Below are 19,919 nucleotides of genomic sequence, written 5' to 3' on the forward strand. Positions count from 1 at the left end.
ATCTGTGGCTGTTTCAACTGCAAGGAGATACCAGGAGTCATTCTGCTCCGTGCCAAGATGCTATGATTGTCCAATTAGTAGTATCCAATTAGTAGCATGCAGATGCCATTGGGAATTGCTTCTCCAAAACTGACATTCTGAACAATTAGCACCAATCCACCAGCTTAAAGTAGGAGAAAGATGGAATTAAGTGGAGATCCCAGTCTTGTTTTGACACTGCAGGAGCGGATCCATACTCTTGCTTAAGACTGCAATTCCCTGGGAAATGGAAAGCCCATGGTTTGCCAGCTAACCTTAGTTCACTCCTTACAGTATGCAAACATTAAGGCAAAAGTAAAAATAAATTAATATGACCACAATGCAGAATTTAAGAAAACAGTTACTATATTTAGAAAATGGGAATATGAAATGTAATGCACCCTTGGGCTTACTTATGTCTCTGGTTTGGCTTGAAGGTGTTCTGTTCTTTTCAAGTAGCAGCATACCAAATCAAGCTAACTCTCAAGACATTTCATGCAGCCCTCCAGATTTGGGATTCATGTCCTTAATCAACACCTTCAGAATTACTTTCCCCAGAATGAATGCAAAGCTTATTTGCCAATTTTCTCCATTAGGATCTCCATTCTTGTCACCCCCCCGAGCTCCATGAAGTTCATACGTTTGATACTTCACCAAGACATCAATTTTTAACATTTCTTCAGAGCACAGGTGACAGCTATAGTCTAGCTTTTCCTTAGCAAAGATTTTTGGGAAATGCTGATATCCCTTGATATAGTCAGAAAGAAGTATCAGCTGTCCAGATGATAAATAATTTATTTATAAAGGCATATCTTAAATGCTGGTCTTATACTTTTCTACAAAACACATTTCCCCCACTGTGTATGAAATAATCTCTGCAGACTGACAGGAAGGGGCTTAAATTCCTGTATGGACCCTTTATAATATATACACAAAAAAAATCACACATTAAATAAACATACAAAAGGAGAGCAATGAATGTGGCTGTTTATTAGTTCTTGACAGAGAGTAGACATAAGAGTTAAAAATTTTTCTTTTAAATTTGGCTTGTTAGGAAGAAAGGACATCTTCAAGGAATGAATAAATATAAAGAAATATATGTGACAATTCTTTCTCCTATAGAGTCACCTAGTGCAATGACTTTTCAGAGACTAGTAACACAATCTCTCTTTTTCAGCACTTGCATATACCACCTCTGTAGCTGTCACTGGCCTTGATGCAAATGAGATTGATCCTAACTATCCTTTAGACACATCTTTTCAGGTCTTTCAGTGAATCAAAACATTAAAGCATCTTGGTTGATGTCAAAACCTTTGAATTCTTTTCCCAGGCACTCATGTTCAGGCAGTGACTTTGTAGAAGGGATGTCTTAAGAGTTAGATAAGCACTTGCTGACATAATTCAGTGTGCTTTACAACATTTAAGTCCTTTTCCTAACTTCAAGTTTTGATACATTCAGTATTCCCTGACTCTGATTCAACAGAAGAAATTCCCTCAGAAATTCCCTCTGAAGCCAGTCTTCCTCCCAAGTATATTATTTCCACTGTTTGACATTAATAAGTAGCTTTGTTCAGTTAAAAATTACTCTCTCTTGTAATGTTAAATACTCTGTTCAGTCTTTTCTGATATTCACTGAATCATCAAGACATATGTCCATACCTGCTACACTTTTCATTGTCTCATTCATTGCATGCAATATACCTCAAGCCAAACAGATCAAAAGATAGTACTTCCAAATGATGGAATGAAACTGCAAAGCTTAAAGCCATCTATCCAGGAAATCCATCTATATCCTGTTAATGCATTAAATTTGCTGAATAATTTGACTCCTGACATCTCAAACAACATTCTCTTTCCATAAGCCAGCAAAAATGTTCCTTCTTCTGCTTTTATTTGTCTGAAGAGTCTACATATGGTCATAGTCTCCATTCTTTTTTCCTCTGCAATTATTCAATAGAGATGTCAATTTGTAGATATTTTTCTGTTCTTCAAATGATACCATCTGCTGCCTTAGTTCACAACTCATTTCCTAGCCTCTTTCTCAAGACTTGTGAAACATTCTGTGTAGCCCTGACCACAGATCTGTGTCATCTCCAAGCCATATCTTGTCTCTTAATGGAAGACATTTAATCTTCATATTATGTTACTAAAACAGGCTACAGGTTGTCTTTCTGAATTTCCATGATATTAACTCTCTTGATGTTTACCTCAGCTTTCTAGGCCCAGAACAGGTTGCCACCTTCTGCATATCAACACCTTTTTTACCATTTATATTTAACCGATACATTATTGGAGAACATTTCAACAGAATTAAAATTGCTCCTCTGTTAAAGCATTTCAGAGGCACTCTTTATTCTTCCGCATTTATATGCTCTTTACAGTTCCCTATTTCACTTTCTGTTATCACATTTCTTTCCATTCCATTCTCTGTCCTGAATAGTCCATTTCTGCTCATTTTAATTGGCTAATCTTTTTAATTTATAGCTTCTTCCACTAGTATTCCTAAAAAAAGCACTTCACCTTCACTTCAGGAATCCCATTCTTCACTTAATACAAGCAGTTTCTTGCTTGCATTGCATATTTTAGCATAATGATGTGTTTATTACACTTTCTGCACATTTGTCACTACCCAGAGCATTTCTAATACTCATGCTGACTGACATATTGCTGCCACTGTTTCCATAGCTTTTCATATTCCTCTACTGGGTCAATTTAATTTCTGGGAAATTCTCCCTTGCAATGGTACACACAGTAAAATGTTGTGTGTCTTTCATGTAGGTTTCATTTGTATTTCTGTTTTCCTGCTTGGTATATACATATTACCTTTTCTAGAGCAGGATCAAATTGACTTTGTTGTTATACTTCATGAAAATTTACTCTTTTGTAAGTGTTCATTTTCCATTTTGACAACATTTTAAGTCTTTGACGATCTTCTCTATTGGTTTCCCTTCTGTCATGGTTTAAACTCAGTCGGAAACTGAGCACCACACAGCCGCTCGCTCACTCTTCCCACCCCCGGTGGGATGGGGGAGAGAATCAGAGGAGTAAAAGTGAGAAAACTCATGGGTTGAGATAAAAACAGTTTAATAACTGAAATAAAATAAAATGCTAAGAAGAATAAGACGAAGATGAAGATGAAGAAGAAGAAGAAGAAGAATATACAAAGCAAGTGATACAGAATGCAATTGCTCACCACCCGCCGACCGATGCCCAGCCAGTCCCCGAGCAGCGGCCCCCCTGGCCAGCTTTCCCCCAGTTTATGTACTGAGCATGACGTCACACGGTATGGAATATCCCTTTGGCCAGTTTGGGTCAGCTGTCCTGGCTGTGCCCCCTCCCAGCTTCTTGAGCACCTCCAGCCTTCTCAGTCGGTAGAGCATGGGAAGCTGAAAAGTCCTTGGCTAGTGTAAGCACTACTCAGCAACAACTAAAACATCAGTGTGTTATCAACATTATTCTCATCCTAAATCCAAAACACAGCACTATACCAGCTACTAGGAAGAAAATTAACCCTATCCCTGCCGAAACCAGGACAATATCCTCCCCTTATTCTATACCATCTGCGTCATGCCCAGGTCCCCCACTTTCCAATACATTCCCATTAATCACCACCCCTTTTCCTGTTTTTTTTTTTATATATATACACACAGATATCATTCCCTTAGTCTATGGGCCATCCCTCTAAAATGTTCGGTGAGTTCATTTAGTCCATGACTTTGGGCTCCATCTGTCGTAATAATCTTCCAGGGCAGGAAAGATGGGGATGGTATGTGGTGCTGGATTGTTTCATGTCAGTTCTGGTACCATCATCACTGTGCTTTGCTTGGTTTCATCAAAGTTCATTCTCCATTAATCTGGGTGATTCTTATTGTAATATCATTAGTATGGCATATAATATTACGTAGCAATTAACATCATATAATTCAGATCATTGGCTATTCTCACCCAAAATCACACCCCCTTGAGGTACACATCGGACTTCCCCATCCTTCCGCATCACCCACTAAGCGCACCCAGGTCCTTGAGCAAAAGCAATCCCACGGATGGGTTTGCCTTTGCCCGAGGCAGGAATAACCCAGACTGTCTTCCCCAACATATTTTTATGTGCACTACAGGGACTTTATTCCCATCTACAGTACGTAAAAGTTTTGACTGGGCAGGGCCAGCTCGATTGGCAGATCCCCTAGTGTTGACTAACCAGGTGGCCTTTGCTAAATGGGTATCCCAATGTTTGAACGTCCCGCCACCCATTGCTCTCAGTGTAGTCTTTAACAGCCCATTGTATCGTTCAATTTTCCCAGAGGCTGGTGCATGACAGGGGATGTGATATACCCACTCAATGCCGTGCTCTTTGGCCCAGGTGTCTATGAGGTTGTTTTGGAAATGAGTCCCGTTGTCTGACTCAGTTCTTTCTGGGGTGCCATGTCGCCATAGGACTTGCTTTTCAAGGCCCAGGATAGTGTTCCAGGCAGTGGCATGGGGCACGGGATAGGTTTCCAGCCATCCGGTGGTTGCCTCCACCATTGTAAGCACGTGGCGCTTGCCTTGGCGGGTTTGTGGGAGTGTGATATAATCAGTCTGCCAGGCCTCCCCATATTTGTATTTCAGCCATCGTCCTCCATACCAAAGAGGCTTTAACCGCTTGGCTTGCTTGATCGCAGCGCATGTTTCACATTCATGGATAACCTGCGCAATAGGGTCCATGGCCAAGTCCAACCCTCGATCACGAGCCCATCTCTATGTTGCATCTCTTCCTTGGTGACCTGAGGTGTCATGGGCCCACCGAGCTAGAAATAATTCACCCTTTTCTTGCCAGTCCAGATCCACCTGAGCCCCTTCAACCTTAGCAGCCTGATCCACCTGCTGGTTGTTTTGATGTTCTTCAGTGGCCCGACTCTTGGGTACGTGAGCATCTACGTGAAGGACTTTTACAACCAGGTTCTCCACCCGGGCAGCAATATCTTGCCACAATGTGGCAGCCCAGATGGGTTTGCCTCTGCGCTGCCAGTTGCTCTGCTTCCACTGCTGTAGCCACCCCCACAGGGCATTTGCCACCATCCATGAGTCAGTCCAGAGATAGAGCACTGGCCACTTTTCTCGGTCAGCAATGTCTAAAGCCAGCTGGATGGCCTTTACTTCTGCAAATTGGCTCGATCCACCTTCTCCTACAACTCCTTCGATCTCCTGGATCTCCTTCGATCCAACTTCTCCTACAACTTGTCGCATAGGACTCCATACAGCAGCCCTCCACCTCCGATACTTTCCCACAAGATGACAGGACCCATCAGTGAACAGGGCATATTGCTTCTCATTTTCTGGTAGTTCATTATACATTGGGGCCTCTTCAGCACGCGACACCTCCTCCTCTGGCAATATTCCAAAATCTTTGCCCTCTGGCCAATCCATAATCACTTCCAGGATTCCTGGGCGACTGGGGTTTCCTATTCGAGCCCGTTGGGTGATCAGTGCGACCTACTTACTCCACGTAGCATCAGTTGCATCATGTGTACAGGCGATCCTCCCTCTGAACATCCAGCCCAGCACCGGCAGTCGGGGTGCCAGGAGGAGCTGTGCTTCAGTGCCAATCACTTCTGAAGCAGCTCGAACCCCTTCATATGCTGCCAATATCTCTTTTTCAGTTGGAGTATAGCGGGCCTTGGATCCTCTGTATCCCCGACTCCAAAACCCTAGGGGTCGACCTCGAGTCTCCCCTGGTGCTTTCTGCCAGAGGCTCCAGGTAGGGCCATTCTCCCCGGCTGCGGTGGAGAGCACATTTTTTACATCTTGTCCTGCCCGGACTGGCCCCAGGGCTACTGCATGAACTATCTCCCGTTTAATTTGTTCAAAAGCTTGTCGTTGCTCAGGGCCCCATTTGAAATCGTTCTTCTTCCGGGTCACTTGGTAGAGAGGGCTTACGATCAGGCTGTACTTTGGAACATGCATTCTCCAGAAACCCACAACGCCTAAGAAAGCTTGTGTTTCCTTTTTGCTAGTTGGTGGAGACATGGCTGTTATTTTGTTGATCACATCCATTGGGATCTGACGACGTCCATCTTGCCATTTTATTCCTAAAAATTGGATCTCCTGTGCAGGTCCCTTGACCTTACTTTGTTTTATGGCAAAACCGGCCTTCAGCAGGATTTGGACTATTTCCTTCCCTTTCTCAAAAACTTCTCCTGCTGTGTTGCCCCACACGACGATGTCATCAATGTATTGCAGGTGTTCCGGAGCCTCACCCTGTTCCAGTGCAGTCTGGATTAGTCCATGGCAAATGGTGGGGCTGTGTTTCCACCCCTGGGGCAGTCGGTTCCAGGTGTACTGGATGCCCCTCCAAGTGAAAGCAAACTGTGGCCTGCACTCTGCTGCCAAAGGGATTGAGAAAAACGCATTAGCAATATCAATTGTGGCATACCACTTGGCTGCCTTTGACTCCAGTTCGTATTGAAGTTCTAGCATGTCCGGCACAGCAGCACTCAGCAGCGGCGTGACTTCGTTCAGGCCACGATAGTCTACTGTTAGTCTCCACTCTCCATGTGACTTTCGCACTGGCCATATGGGACTGTTAAAGTGTGAGCGAGTCTTGCTGATCACTCCTTGGCTCTCCAGTCGATGAATCAGCTTATGGATGGGAATCAGGGAGTCTCGGTTGGTGCGATATTGCTGCTGGTGCACCACTGTGGTAGTGATTGGCACCTGTTGGTGCCAACACCTGTTGACGCCAACACCTGTTGACCTTCAGCAACCCCACAACAGAGGGGTCCTCCGAGAGACCAGGCAGGGTGGACAGCTGTTTAATTTCCTCCGTCTCCAAGGCAGCTATACCAAAAGCCCACCAGTACCCTTTTGGGTCCTTGAAATACCCTCTCCTGAGGTAGTCTATGCCAAGGATGCACGGAGCCTCTGGGCCAGTCACAATGGGGTGCTTCTGCCACCCATTCCCAGTTAGACTTACTTCAGCCTCCAGTACAGTTAGCTGTTGGGATCCCCCCATCACCCCAGAAATACAGATGGGTTCTGCCCCTTTATAGCTTGATGGCATTAGGGTACACTGTGCACCAGTGTCTACTGGAGCCTTATACTCCTGTGGGTCTGATGTGCCAGGCCACCGAATCCACACAGTCCAGTAAACCTGGTTGTCCCTTTCCTCCCCCTGGCTGGAGGCAGGGCCCCTCTAGTCCTCATCATCCCCCCCGGTGGGATGGGAGAGAGAATCGGAAGAGTAGAAGCGAGAAAACTTGTGGGTTGAGATAAAAACAGTTTAATAACTGAAACAGAATAAAATACTACTACTACTACTAATAGTAGTAATAATAAGAATATACAAAGGAAGTGATGCACAATGCAATTGCTCACCACCCGCCGACCGATGCCCAGCCAGTCCCCGAGCAGCGGCCCCCCCGGCCAGCTTTCCCCCAGTTTATGTACTGAGCATGACGTCACATGGTATGGAATATCCCTTTGGCCAGTTTGGGTCAGCTGTCCTGGCTGTGCCCCCTCCCAGCTTCTTGTGCACCTCCAGCCTTCTCAGTCGGTAGAGCATGGGAAGCTGAAAAGTCCTTGACTAGTGTAAGCACTACTCAGCAACAACTAAAACATCAGTGTGTTATCAACATTATTCTCATCCTAAATCCAAAACACAGCACTGTACCAGCTACTAGGAAGGAAATTAACTCTATCCCAGCCGAAACCAGGACAGTAATATAGGATATCCCTGTTACACAGGATATCTACGTCATATGGCCCTAATTATTTTTATATGTATGGTTCAGAAATGAAAAAGGTAAAAAATATTTTGTTTAAATCTAAAACCAAAAGATTTTTGTTGTCTTAACTGCCAAGCCAAGATGAAAATTAAATAAATAACTTGCCCAGCCCCAATTAGATTTCTATCAACAGATTCTCCCATAAGAAGCTTAGAAGTGTTACCATTTCACTGTTTCTGTTTCAGCAATGGACTAACTTTGATTAATTGCTTGTCTTTCTTTTCTTTATACATCGGACAAATGTATATAGTGAACTAGTGAATCTAGTACAAGCTTCTGTAGCGATTGCAACTGCCACTGTTTTGCACATAGAACTACTGTGCAGGTTCATTTAAATATGGAATTATTTGAAATTTTGTAAAACACCCCTCTAAAATACTCAATCTCAACTTCCTCTTGCCTCAACATATTTAGTCTTCACACAGTAGGAAACCACTTGGGATCCAAGAAAAGCCCCAAGCCAAAAATAAATCACATGATGGACTAATAGGCCTCAAGAATATCCCTTCTCTTCCAAATTTATTAAAAAAAAAGGCAAGAAAATGCTTGAATCAAAGTTCTTTTCATCCTTAGCATATGTCCTCTAAACTACTCTACTAGTTTGGAAAATGGAAATGCTAATTCCATTGACATTTTGCCACCAATTTTAACAAGGCCAGAATCTGAGTCTTGGCTTCCCCTTAAAATAAAAGGCGTCTAAGTATCTTGCTGGATCAGGTCCAGTAGGCTTAGCAAAAGGCTCGTTCAAGTCACACCGTTTAGAGATTATGATCTTTTAAACTGCTTTTACAAATGTCTTGGGTCTTGTGTCTGCCTTGTTCTACTTTCTCTTAGTTCTGTAAAAAAATTTTGTTTCTTCAGGCCCTGCTTAGAACTAAGGAATATTGATCTGAAATCTGATCTTCAAGAATGTCAGAAACAAGAGTAGCTGACCTGGTATTAAATATATTTATCATTTCAGCTATAACTGCTGTTGATAATCATCAGTCAATACAGGTCATTTTCTTCCAGGAAAATTTTAAAAAATATACATATTCACAATAGAATTTTCATGGCATGGCTCCTTTCCCATAAGTGCATTATGATTCTGTAATGTTATGGTTAATAGTAGCTATATAAGAAACAAGATCTCCATATGCATATTTCAGGGGTTGTTAGTTTGGTTTGCTTTGCTTTATGCATTTTCTGAAAACTTAGGCTCACAGTCAAAAAGGAATTAAGGCGCATCCCCAATATATTTGATTTCAATAGCAGCTATGTGCCTACATACGTTTGTATAAGTAGATCTTTGTAAACGCAAACAGTGTCCAGTAATAGATTGTATTCACATCCCATGCAGCATAGGCATATGGCTTTCAAACCTCTATGAATTTATTTCTCCATTTGAAATACACATAAATGATAAGTTAATACAAAGAGTGCTTCACTTTTTAAAGGACAGTTTTCAAAGAGAGATTTTCCAAATATAACAAGCTAAAGATACATTTAACATCAATAAAGTATTGAGAGGGTTTTTAAAGTTCTCTGCTCTGTTTTTCATCATTTTTATGCTTCATTACCTACTATACTCATCCAGCTTGGGCAAAGAAATTCTACTAGCCACCTTTATTGACATGTTGTTAGATATTGCTGCAGTGACAGGTGACAAACACTGGAGAATCATAGAATCATAGAATGGTTTGGGTTGGAAGGGACCTCTAAAGGTCATCTAGTCCAACCCCCCTGCCATGGGCAGGGACATCTTCAACTATACCAGGTTGCTCAGAGCCCCGTCCAACCTGACCTTGAATGTTTCCAGGGATGGGGCATCCACCACCTCTCTGGGCAACCTGTGCCAGTGTTTCACCACCCTCAGCATAAAAAATGTCTTCCTTATATCTAGTCTATATCTACCCCCTCTTTAGTTTAAAGCCATTCCCCCTTGTCCTGTTGCAACAGGCCCTGCTAAAAAGTTTGCCGCCATCTTTTTTATAAGCCCCCTTTAAGTAGAGAAAGAGAACTGCAATCCAAAAAGTACGTTATTTTTTTCCCCTCTTACTTTAAAACTAATTCAAAATGAGAAATAAAACCTTTATTTAGTTACGTAAAAGTTTTTGTTTTAGAATGATTCAAGATCTAGAATCTCAATAGGTTGCTTTCTCTCTTATACTTTCAGCATAAAAATAATAAAGGAAAAATAGAATCTGAAAAATCTGGTAAATGCCATTCTAAAGATATTGGAAGCTGGACTCCTGGGCCTTCTGTTTTCTCATTAGTATGGAAAGAAGTGGAAGTTTCATGAAAACAACATATTCTAGACCAAAGCCTCAAATTCATACAAATTACCTTCATTTTAGTATATAAATCCCAAACCTCTCTTAAAACTCTTGAATGACTAAAGACATAGAACTACAGGTAGTGTTTTGCCAGCCCAATCCTGCACAACTCTGAACACCTCCTGAAGGATGCTGCCCTCCTCCAGCAAGAGCCAGCTTGCACTGTCTCAGCCTGCCAGAGACAACCCCAGATAAGTTCCCAAGGAGCTCCATGAGTCCTCACTGACTAGAAGAACAAGGATTAAAACAAGGGATGCAAAAGGTTACCTGAGAGCAAAAAGAAACCAGAATATATAAAACCCTATGGTTTGTGATATTTGGGGTATTTATAGAGCCTGGAAATTACAAAACTGATTTTCATAATGCTTACTTTCAACTCACCATAACCAACTAAGATCTTTAAAGGAAGATGAAAAAAAATGGACAGATTCCTAAAAGGAGCTATTGTATCACAACTGTCCCAAATCCCTTTAATAATTTGCAGCCCGATGCCTTGTATTTTACTGTAACATTCCAAAACACCAGAAATAAACATTAAATCCAGCCAAGCCGTGCCATCCTGCACAGCCAAATGTGTTTTCAGGAGGAAGGGGATGGGGGTTGAGAAGCCCTGTTGACAGTTTTATAATATATGTAATCTACAACAGAGTCTAAAACTCTAAAATGAAAAAGACCCAAAATACCAACAGCACTGAGCTTCATATGAATTTAAACATGCTTTTTAGGTTTTTTTAGCACAGGCTCACATGACTTGTTAAATAATTTACTCTATAAATTACTTATCTTGTCTTATTTATTAACATTTCCAGAGTGCTTTATATAACTGCATTAGAAATTTACTTTTGAAATATATACACTACACAATCACCTCTCTCTTTTACAAGGGAAGAGCTAAAGTCACCTACTATTTTGTTGAGAAGCAGTTCTTCCTGAAATACACCAAATAATTTCAAACCTCATTCACCTGAATAATCATAAGACAATGTATTAATGACTTGATACTAGAGCTGCTAAACTAGGCCAGGAATATACTTGCACTGCAAGAAGATACTTTGATAGCAAGGACTATGAAGAATCATATGCACTGAGATATACTAACAGTACATTTTACTTAAAGAGAAAATATTAGATCAGGCTTTTTACAAAAAATCCTGAAAACTTTTAAAGTGACTCATTTACTATCGTATTAATATTTTTGCTCAAGTGAGCTTGCTAAGAATTACTCATATACCATTGTACCTATAGCGTATGGATTTAACAATATTTATATATTAATTTTACTCTCACCATTCTTGCTCCTTAGCTCTTAGTTTGAGCTTCAATGGCTGATTTCATTATTTTAATTCAGGCCTCATTTTGGAGTTCAGTTTATCTCTAATAACATCAATACTACAAAACAGTTATTATGATTAAGCTGTGTTATGATAAACAATTTTATCAGGACAGGTATACTGTTTGCTGGGTAAAAAAATGGCTGGACGGTCGGGCCCAGAGAGTGGTGGTGAATGGAGTTACATCCAGTTGTCGGCCAGTCACAAGTGGTGATCCCTGGGCCCAGTATTGGAGCCAGTTCTGTTCAATATCTTTATCAATGATCTGGATGAGGGGATCGAGTGCACCCTCAGTAAGTGTGCGGACGACACCAAGTTGGGCGGGAGTGTTGATCTGCTTGAGGGTAGGAAGGCTCTGCAGAGGGACCTGGACAGGCTGGATCGATGGGCCGAGGCCAATTGTATGAGATTCAACAAGGCCAAGTGCCGGGTCCTGCACGTGGGTCACAACAACCTCATGCAGTGCTACAGGCTTGGGGAAGAGTGGCTGGAAAGCTGCCTGGCAGAAAAGGACCTGGGGGTATTGGTCGACAGCTGGCTGAATATGAGCCGGCAGTGTGCCCAGGTGGCCAAGGCAGCCAATAGCACCCTGGCCTGTATCAGAAACAGTGTGGCCAGCAGGAGCAGGGAAGTGATTGTCCCCCTGTACTTGGCACTGGTGAGGCCGCACCTCGAATACTGTGTTCAGTTTTGGGCCCCTCACTACAAGAAGGACGTTGAGGTGCTGGAGCGTGTCCAGAGAAGGGCAACGAAGCTGGTGAAGGGTCTGGAGAACAAGTCTTATGAGGAGCGGCTGAGGGAACTGGGACTGTTTAGCCTGGAGAAAAGGAGGCTGAGGGGAGACCTCATCGCTCTCTACAACTATCTGAAAGGAGGTTGTAGTGAGGTGGGTGTCAGTCTCTTCTCCCAAGTAACAAGTGATAGGACAAGAGGAAACAGCCTCAAGTTGCGCCAGGGGAGGCTTAGATTGGATATTAGGAAAAATTTCTTCACTGAAAGGATTATCAAACACTGGAACAGGCTGCCCAGGGAAGTGGTTGAGTCACCATCCCTGGAGGTATTTAAAAGACGTGTAGACGTGGCGCTTAGGGACATGGTTTAGTGGTGGACTTGGCAGTGTTAGATTTACAGTTGGACTCGATGATCTTAAGGGTCTTTTCCAACCTAAATGATTCTATGATTCTATTAGAGGCACAGGATTTTGGAAATCTGTCTTTTATCCATCAGAAGAGAAAACTGTGCAAAAACAACTAGAAAGGGAAAGAGTGAGGAAGATAACTAAGAAAAGCACCAGGCCGAAGTACTCCTATGTCCTCCCATACCAAGTTTCAGCATCTGAGTCTCACAGGGCTGATGCAAAAGTGTTCTAGAGGTCTTTCAGTGGTTTTGGATGGTGATCCAACTAGGAATAAAGTAATACCTGGACTGGAAAAAGAGTGTTTATTAAGCTCTAAAGTGCTATGGGCCAAAATAGAGCCAAGTGGTGGAGGCTGTTCAATGCGTGGGAAACTGCAGCTGTTATTCCTACCAGCACCACCCCAGCTTTCTCTCCTACTTCTCGGAGGCAAGGGGAAACCCTTGCTGCCCACTCATACCCTGCCTTCTCTGTGTCATCCACCTGGCCCATGGCCAACCCTTTGCACCACCATGGGTTTCACATGCCTGACCCAACCATGCAGTATCCCACCTGCAAAATTCCCAGTGCACATGGCCTTCTTCCCAGATGAGGATCTTTACTCAGGCAATATTCCCAGGGAGTCGGTGGATGTTTTGCCTAGGACTGTGGGACCCACTCCAATCAAGAGCAGGACATAAGCAATAAATGAAGGATTGGTCTCAAAAGACATTCAGGAAATATAAAGGAATATATTACAAGAAATTAAGTGTCTTATGCTCTTATCACTCTCATTTGTACCAAGAGTAATTCCACCAGAGATCAATGGAATTGTGTTCCTGTAACTACAGAACATATAAAAGAAAAATCAGGCCTGAGGCTTCCTAAACAAAATGCATGCTACAGCCTCTTAAACTGGTTGCTTAGCTAGAATAAACAAGATATGCAGTGTTAAAAAATATGTTTTCACATTCTGTATCTACCATATTAGAAATGCTTCTTTACATATTTATTATTTGCTGAGTTCCCACAATGAAATAATGTGGCAGCTGCAGGAGTCCAATTTTTAATTTATGTCTACAAACTAATTAAAGGGCCTTCATGCTTTCTGTTTAAAAAAAAGCATCTTAAATATGTGCAATAGCATCTCCTGAGAAATTCAGTACTCCAAATTATTTTTAGATCATCAAACACAACATGCAATGTCACAGAATGATACAGTAAAAATTGAAAAGAAATGTAAAGATAAACAGTGATGCTGAAAAAACACAGAAAAGAATAAAACCCAAAAATATCAATGCAAAATGACTGGACATGTTTTAATTTGATCATGTCTATCATATATATATGTACATATGCATTTTTTCTCTGATTTTTAAACAGAGCTTAAGTTCTAGGTGGAAATTGCTGAGTTACCTCCAAATTGAACATACTGGATAACAAGGCTAGCAAAGCTTATAAAAATGAGCAATGATGCATAGCTTGAAGCAATTTTTTTAATTAAGCAGTCCGCAGAATATTAAACAAACATCTGAAACAATAACTGTTGTAACAACTTAGAAAGATTACTTCATTCTCTTAGGTCCTAAAAATCTACCGAAGGTAGGCCCTATATGAGTAGAAGAAATGAATGTCTCCAGCTTTTTCCCCACACATACATGGGGAAATGCAGCAAACTGACTATAAGAAACTGCAGAAAGGTAGCCCAAGAGCTAGAATTAATCTGAAGTCACACCAAATTTAATGGCATTTTCACATTGTTTCTAAAGGAAACTGAAAAAGAGAAGAAAGAAGGAGAAGGGAGAGAGTTAGAAATCTGTATATATTTTGGAGGGAAATATTCTGTTATCTTTTATATTAAAAATGTCATGGGAAGCAACGCAGAAACAGCAGGTGCTGGGGAAGATGGAAATGGACAAAACAGCTGTAGAGGGGGTTTTTCCCCATATCTATCATCTACAAATCTGGTATCCAAAATTTTTGCTCAGCAAGTCTTTGCAGCTTTTCTTAAGCAAAGTATGTAGATTCCACAGAGCTGTAAAAAGGATGCAGGACTGAACACAAAAAGCTAATGGATTCCTTTACTGAAATCATTTGCAGTCAAACAAGGTTGGAAATGACACATGGGTAAGAGGGAAAAAAAACAAACAAAAAAAACCCTTCCACTTTCCTCACTGTTAATGAGGGTTTCCTAATGCTCCAACACTTGCTGAGAGACAGCGCAATGTTCATTCTCCTGCAGACAGTATTTTCTCCCTCCAGCCACCTTATAGGGAAGGGCAAAGCAGGCTCGCATGCCTATGGCCAGGGCAGGGAAGCTAGTTTGCTCTCCCTGCTATCAGAATGTGCTGCATCGCTTTCTCCCCCCCCCCCCTTTTTTTTTAAATAGAAAAAGAATATAAAGTGGAGATCTGAGAGGGGGAAAGGCCACCCACCAAACTCTCAATTCGCAGGAATAAACGGAAGGAGCAAAAAATAAAAAAAAAAAGAAAAAGAAAAAACGTTTCCAAATCTGCTGCCGATGCAGAAGCGAGATTTGGGTGGTGCGCACTCCACCCCACCCCCCCGGCAGATGCAGGGGCCGGAGGCGGCAGCTCGGCTGCGCGCTTCTGCAACCCCAGGTATTTCCGCGGACCCGCGACCTCCACGCCGACCTTCCGCTGCGCCGCTTCACTGCCCGTCCCGCTCCCAGGAAATCGTATCGCGGGCAACTAGGATTTATCACCTAAATGGGTTCGAAATGATATCTCTGGGAAGTCAAGTCCAAAATAAATCACACCGGACTTTTAGGCTTCCAGCTAGAACATCAGTCCGCGGAGCAAGTGCGTTTCAGCGCAAGGAACTTCCCCTCTGCCCGCCGTCCCCACGTCGCTCCGGCGGCTCCATCCCCGCCACCCCCGCGCCCGGGGCTGGGGCCGGGCCGTACTCACATCTCGGTGACATTGTCGCCCTCGGCCCTCCGCTGCGGCACGGGGAAGGAGATGATGCCTGGCGCCGGCTCCGTGCACCAGATCCGCCAGGAGCTGCAGCGGCAGGACCCGGGGCAGCCCAGCGCGCCCCACCAGGAGCCCAGCACCAGGCAGCACAAGCCCCACAGCCACGCCAAGCCGGGCCCCGGCCGTCTTCGCCACCATGCCGCCATGCCGCCCCCGCTCACTCCAGCGCTGCCTCGACGTCCTCCACCTACCGCCACTGCCGGGAAGCACGACCGGAGGGTGCGCAGCCTTCGGAACCGCAGGCGAGCACCCCGCGGCCAGGGTTCACGTGGACGCACCGCAGCCGCCCGGAAGGCTTTGCGGGGCGGCGGGACCAGGCGCTGCTGCGGGACAGAGACAGAAAGGGGTCATGAGAGGCGAGAGGGGCCACCGGCACGACACGGCGTGACGCGGCCCGCCCTAGTACCTGCCCTGGCCCCGCGGGCGGGCAGCGGCGCCGCCTGACCCGCGGCGGTTCCCGATGATGCTGCAAAACGCGCGGAGCGGCCGAGACAGGTGGCAGAGGCAGCGCTTCTACCTGCGGGGACTCAGCCGACCGCTGCCCGCGGTAGAGAAGGAATGGAAGAAACAGCGCAGGTCGCGGCGGAAGCGGAACGCAGGGCGCTGTGCTTGCCGCTTTACGCACCGTATCCTCCTCCCTCCAGCTGATAATAAAGCAGCCGCGGCTCTTGGTCCAGCCCAAGCCCGGGAGCTGCCGGCAAAGTGACGTGAGGCTGACGTAAGGATGGGCAAAAACTTCGCAAAATGAGCCTGAAATCTAAAAAAACCCCCAACAACAGAAAAACAGGGACAGAGAGAGATAAAAGCAACAAGCAGGGAGGAGGGAGGAACTGAGAAAGTGAGAGAGAAGAAAATGAAGGGGGGGGGAGACAGAGAGAGAGACATAGAGACGAAGAGCAGGAGGAGGAGAGGGAGGGAGACGGAGAAAGACAGAGACAGAGGGACAGAGAGAGTGACGGGGAGAGAGGTGGCGAGGAAGAGAGAGAGAGAAGGAGAGAGGCGGAAGGAAAGAGAGGGAGAGAGATGAGGGGGGAGAGAGAGTGACTTAGAGAGAGGGGCAGAGAAAGATGGTGGGAGAGAGATGGAAAAAGAGAGACAAGGGGGAGAGAGCGAGATTGAAAGAGAGGGGGGAGAGAGATGGGGAGAAAGATGGAGGAGTGGGAGAGAGCAGGAGAGAAACAGAGAGAGAGAGGTGGGGAGAGATTAAATGAGATACAGAGTGAGACAGAGGGGGAGAGAGACAGAGGGGAAACAGGAGGGGGAGAGAGGCAGAACGAGAGGGAGAGGAGGGGGAGACAGAGAGAGGGGGGAGATGGGGGTGAGAGAGATGGAGAGAGGGAAAGAGAGACAAATTAAAAGGGAGGGAGGGAGAGAGGGAGAGATGGAGAGACACTGACACAGAGAGAGCGCGAGAGGGAGAGAGAAAGATGGGGAGATAGAGACGGGGGAGAGAGATGGGGAGAGAGGGAGACAGAGATGGAGAGACAGAAACAATAGGGGAGAGAGGTGTAGAGGGAGGAAAAACCCCGCAAGAGAGACAGATAGAGATCTAGAAAGGGAGAGATTGAGCAAGAGAGGGAGAGAGGCAGGGGCAGAGAGAAGAGAGAAGGAAACAGAAAAGGAGGGGGAGAAAGACGCTGAGACAGAGGAAGTGAGATGGGGGGAGAGAGACATGGAGAGCAAGAGGGGAGGGGAGGGGGGAGAGAGGAGGAGGGGGAGAGAGACAGAGAAAGATGGGGAGGGAAATCAAGAGAGATGGAGAGAGAAAGAAGGGGAGGGAGATAGAGATGGGGAGAGAGGGAGCGAGAGAGAGATGGGGAGAGAGAAATGTAGGGAGAGGAACAGAGAGTCAGGAAAAGAATATTAGGGACAGCAAGAGAGAGAGAGACAGAGAGAGACACACAAGGAGACAGAGGGAGGGAGGGAGCGAGACAGGGAGAGAGAAGGGACAGAAAGGGAGAAAGGGGGAGAATAGAGGGGGGAACAGACGGGGAGAGAGAAAGTGACACATGGGGGGGAAGTGATGGAGAGAGACAGAGAGAAAGAGACCTAGAGAGCGTGAGAGAGAGATGGGGAGAGAGAGAGACAGCCTGAGAAGGAGAGCGGACGTGAGAGAGGGAGACAGGGAGAGATGGAGACAGAGATGAGGAGCAAGAAAGAGAGTTGCCCTTTATGTGAGAGAGCTGCTGGAATGCATGGAGTTCTGTCTAGGGATGGATGATGAGCCAACTGAGAGCTTATGGCTAAGGATTAAAAAGCAAACCAATACAGGCAACATTGTAGTGGGTGTCTGCTTTAGGCTACCTGATCAGTAAGAACAAGTAGATGAGGCCTTCTACAAACAGCTAGAAGTAGCCTCACATTTGCAGGCCCTGTTCCTCATGGGGGACTTCAACCACCCCAATATCTGCTGGTGTTTTGCACTGAGGGGGGAGAGAGAGATGGTGCAGGGTTCTTTCTGGATATCAATAAGAAAGGCCCGACAACAAATGGTTTAATAAAATAGCTGTTTTAATAAGACAGAATAAGAAGAGGAATATAGGTAACGAGTAAATCTTACATCCATTTAGATGCTTGGAACCCTGTGTTCGTACAGAATTGGACAGACCCTGGATGGATTTCTCCCATGGCATGCTGTGCAAATTTTTTCCCTAGAGAGAGGTTCCTCCTTTTTGGTCATTCCAGCTATTATATAATTTTCTAACAAGAAAACAACTCTATTCATAAAGGATGTTTGCATGATAACTTCTTGCTGCACTTTTAGATAAACACAAAGCCATGCAGGTAGTGCAATTACCAGTAGCAAGTGTGAGCTCCCTGAAGGCTCCTCTGTTAAAATGAGCTGGCTAAGTTTGTCCTTCGGCCAAGGAATCTATGCAGAACCATGCAGGCCTGAAGGCCACGCTGCACATGCAGCACAGCACAGCACAGGCCTGGGCCTACTCAGGTTAACTGTTATGTGGATCATTAACTCCTCGATGTACAGTGGTCTCCCGGTCAGGATCCCTAAAAGTGAAGGAACAACACAGCAGGGCAGAAGCAATCCAGGAGGTTCCTGAAGAGCATCAGTGACAATTCCCTGACACAAATGATAGAAGGGCCAAGGCGGAGAGGTGCTCTGCTGGACCTCATACTCACAAACAAGGAGGGACTCATTGGGGATGTGAAGGTTGAAGGCAGCCTTGGCTGCAGTGACCATGAGATGGTGGAGTTCAGGATCCTGAGAGGAGGGAGCAGGGTAAAAAGCAGGCTGACAACCCTGGACTTCAGGAGAGCAGACTTTGGCGTCTTCAGGGATCTGCTTCGAAAAGTCCCATAGGCCCTGGAGGGAAAAGGGACCCAAGAAAGCTGGCTAATATTCAAGGATGATCCCCTCCAAGCTCAAGAGAGCTCTACCCCAATGAGAAGGAAGTCAGGCAAACATGCCAAGAGGCCTGTGTGTGGATGAACAAGGAGCTCCTGACAAAACTCAAACACAAAAAGGATGCATACAGAAGGTGGAAGTAGGGACAGGTAACCTGGGAGGAATACAGAGACATTGTCCAAGCAGTCAGAGAGGCAGTCAGAAAAGCCAAAGTCCACCTGGAGTTGAATCTGGCAAGGGATGTCGAAGACAACAAGAAGGGCTTCTATAAGTACATAGGTGATAAAAGGAAGACTAGGGAAAATGTAGTTCCGCTGCTGAATGAGATGGGGCACCTGGTTACACAGGACATGGAAAAGGCTGAGGTACGGAATGCCTTCTTTGCCTCAGTCTTTACTAGCAAGACCAGCCTTCAGGAATCCCAGGCCCCTGAGACCAGGGGAAAAGGCTGGAGCAAGGCAGACGTACCCTTGGTGGAACAGGATCGGGTTAGAGAATAAGAATACTTGAGCAACCTGGACATACGCAAGTCCATGGGCCATGATGGGATGCACCCACGAGTGCTGAGGGAGATGGCTGATGTCATTGCAAGGCCACTCTCGATAATCTTTGATCGATCATGGTGACTGGGATAAGTGCCCGAGGACTGGAGGAAAGCAAATGTTACACCTGTCTTCAAGAAGGGCAAGGAGGAGGACCTGGGGAACTACAGGCCAGTCAGCCATACCTCGATCCCTGGGAAGGTGATGGAGCAGCTAATGCTGGAAACCATTTCCAGGCACATGAAGGACAAGAAGGCCATCAGGAGTAATCAGCATGGATTCACCAAGGGGAAGTCATGCATGATTGTATTGGGTCTGGCTGGGATGGAGTTAACTTTTCCCATAGCAGCCCTCATAGTACTATGCTTTGTAGTTGTAGCTAGAAGGGTGTTGATAACACACCAATGTTTTGGCTACTGCTGAGCAGTGCTCCCACAGCATCAAGGCTGTCTCTCCAACCCCCCCACCCCCAAAGG

General features: G+C 45.0%; 1 protein-coding gene across 2 annotated transcripts in view; it reads right to left on the reverse strand.

Annotated features, from left to right (window-relative positions):
- The window catches only part of LOC143171995 (BDNF/NT-3 growth factors receptor-like), a 214,913-nt gene extending 199,230 nt beyond the window's left edge, over positions 1 to 15,683 (reverse strand). For both annotated transcript variants that reach the window (XM_076361201.1, XM_076361203.1), the window contains exon 1: positions 15,472 to 15,683. In XM_076361201.1, the coding sequence (XP_076217316.1) occupies positions 15,472 to 15,683 (212 nt within the window). The remainder of the gene's footprint in view (positions 1 to 15,471) is intronic.
- Between the last annotated feature and the right edge of the window lie 4,236 nt (positions 15,684 to 19,919).

Source organism: Aptenodytes patagonicus, chromosome W (genome assembly GCF_965638725.1).
Source record: "Aptenodytes patagonicus chromosome W, bAptPat1.pri.cur, whole genome shotgun sequence".
Lineage (NCBI taxonomy): Eukaryota > Metazoa > Chordata > Aves > Sphenisciformes > Spheniscidae > Aptenodytes > Aptenodytes patagonicus.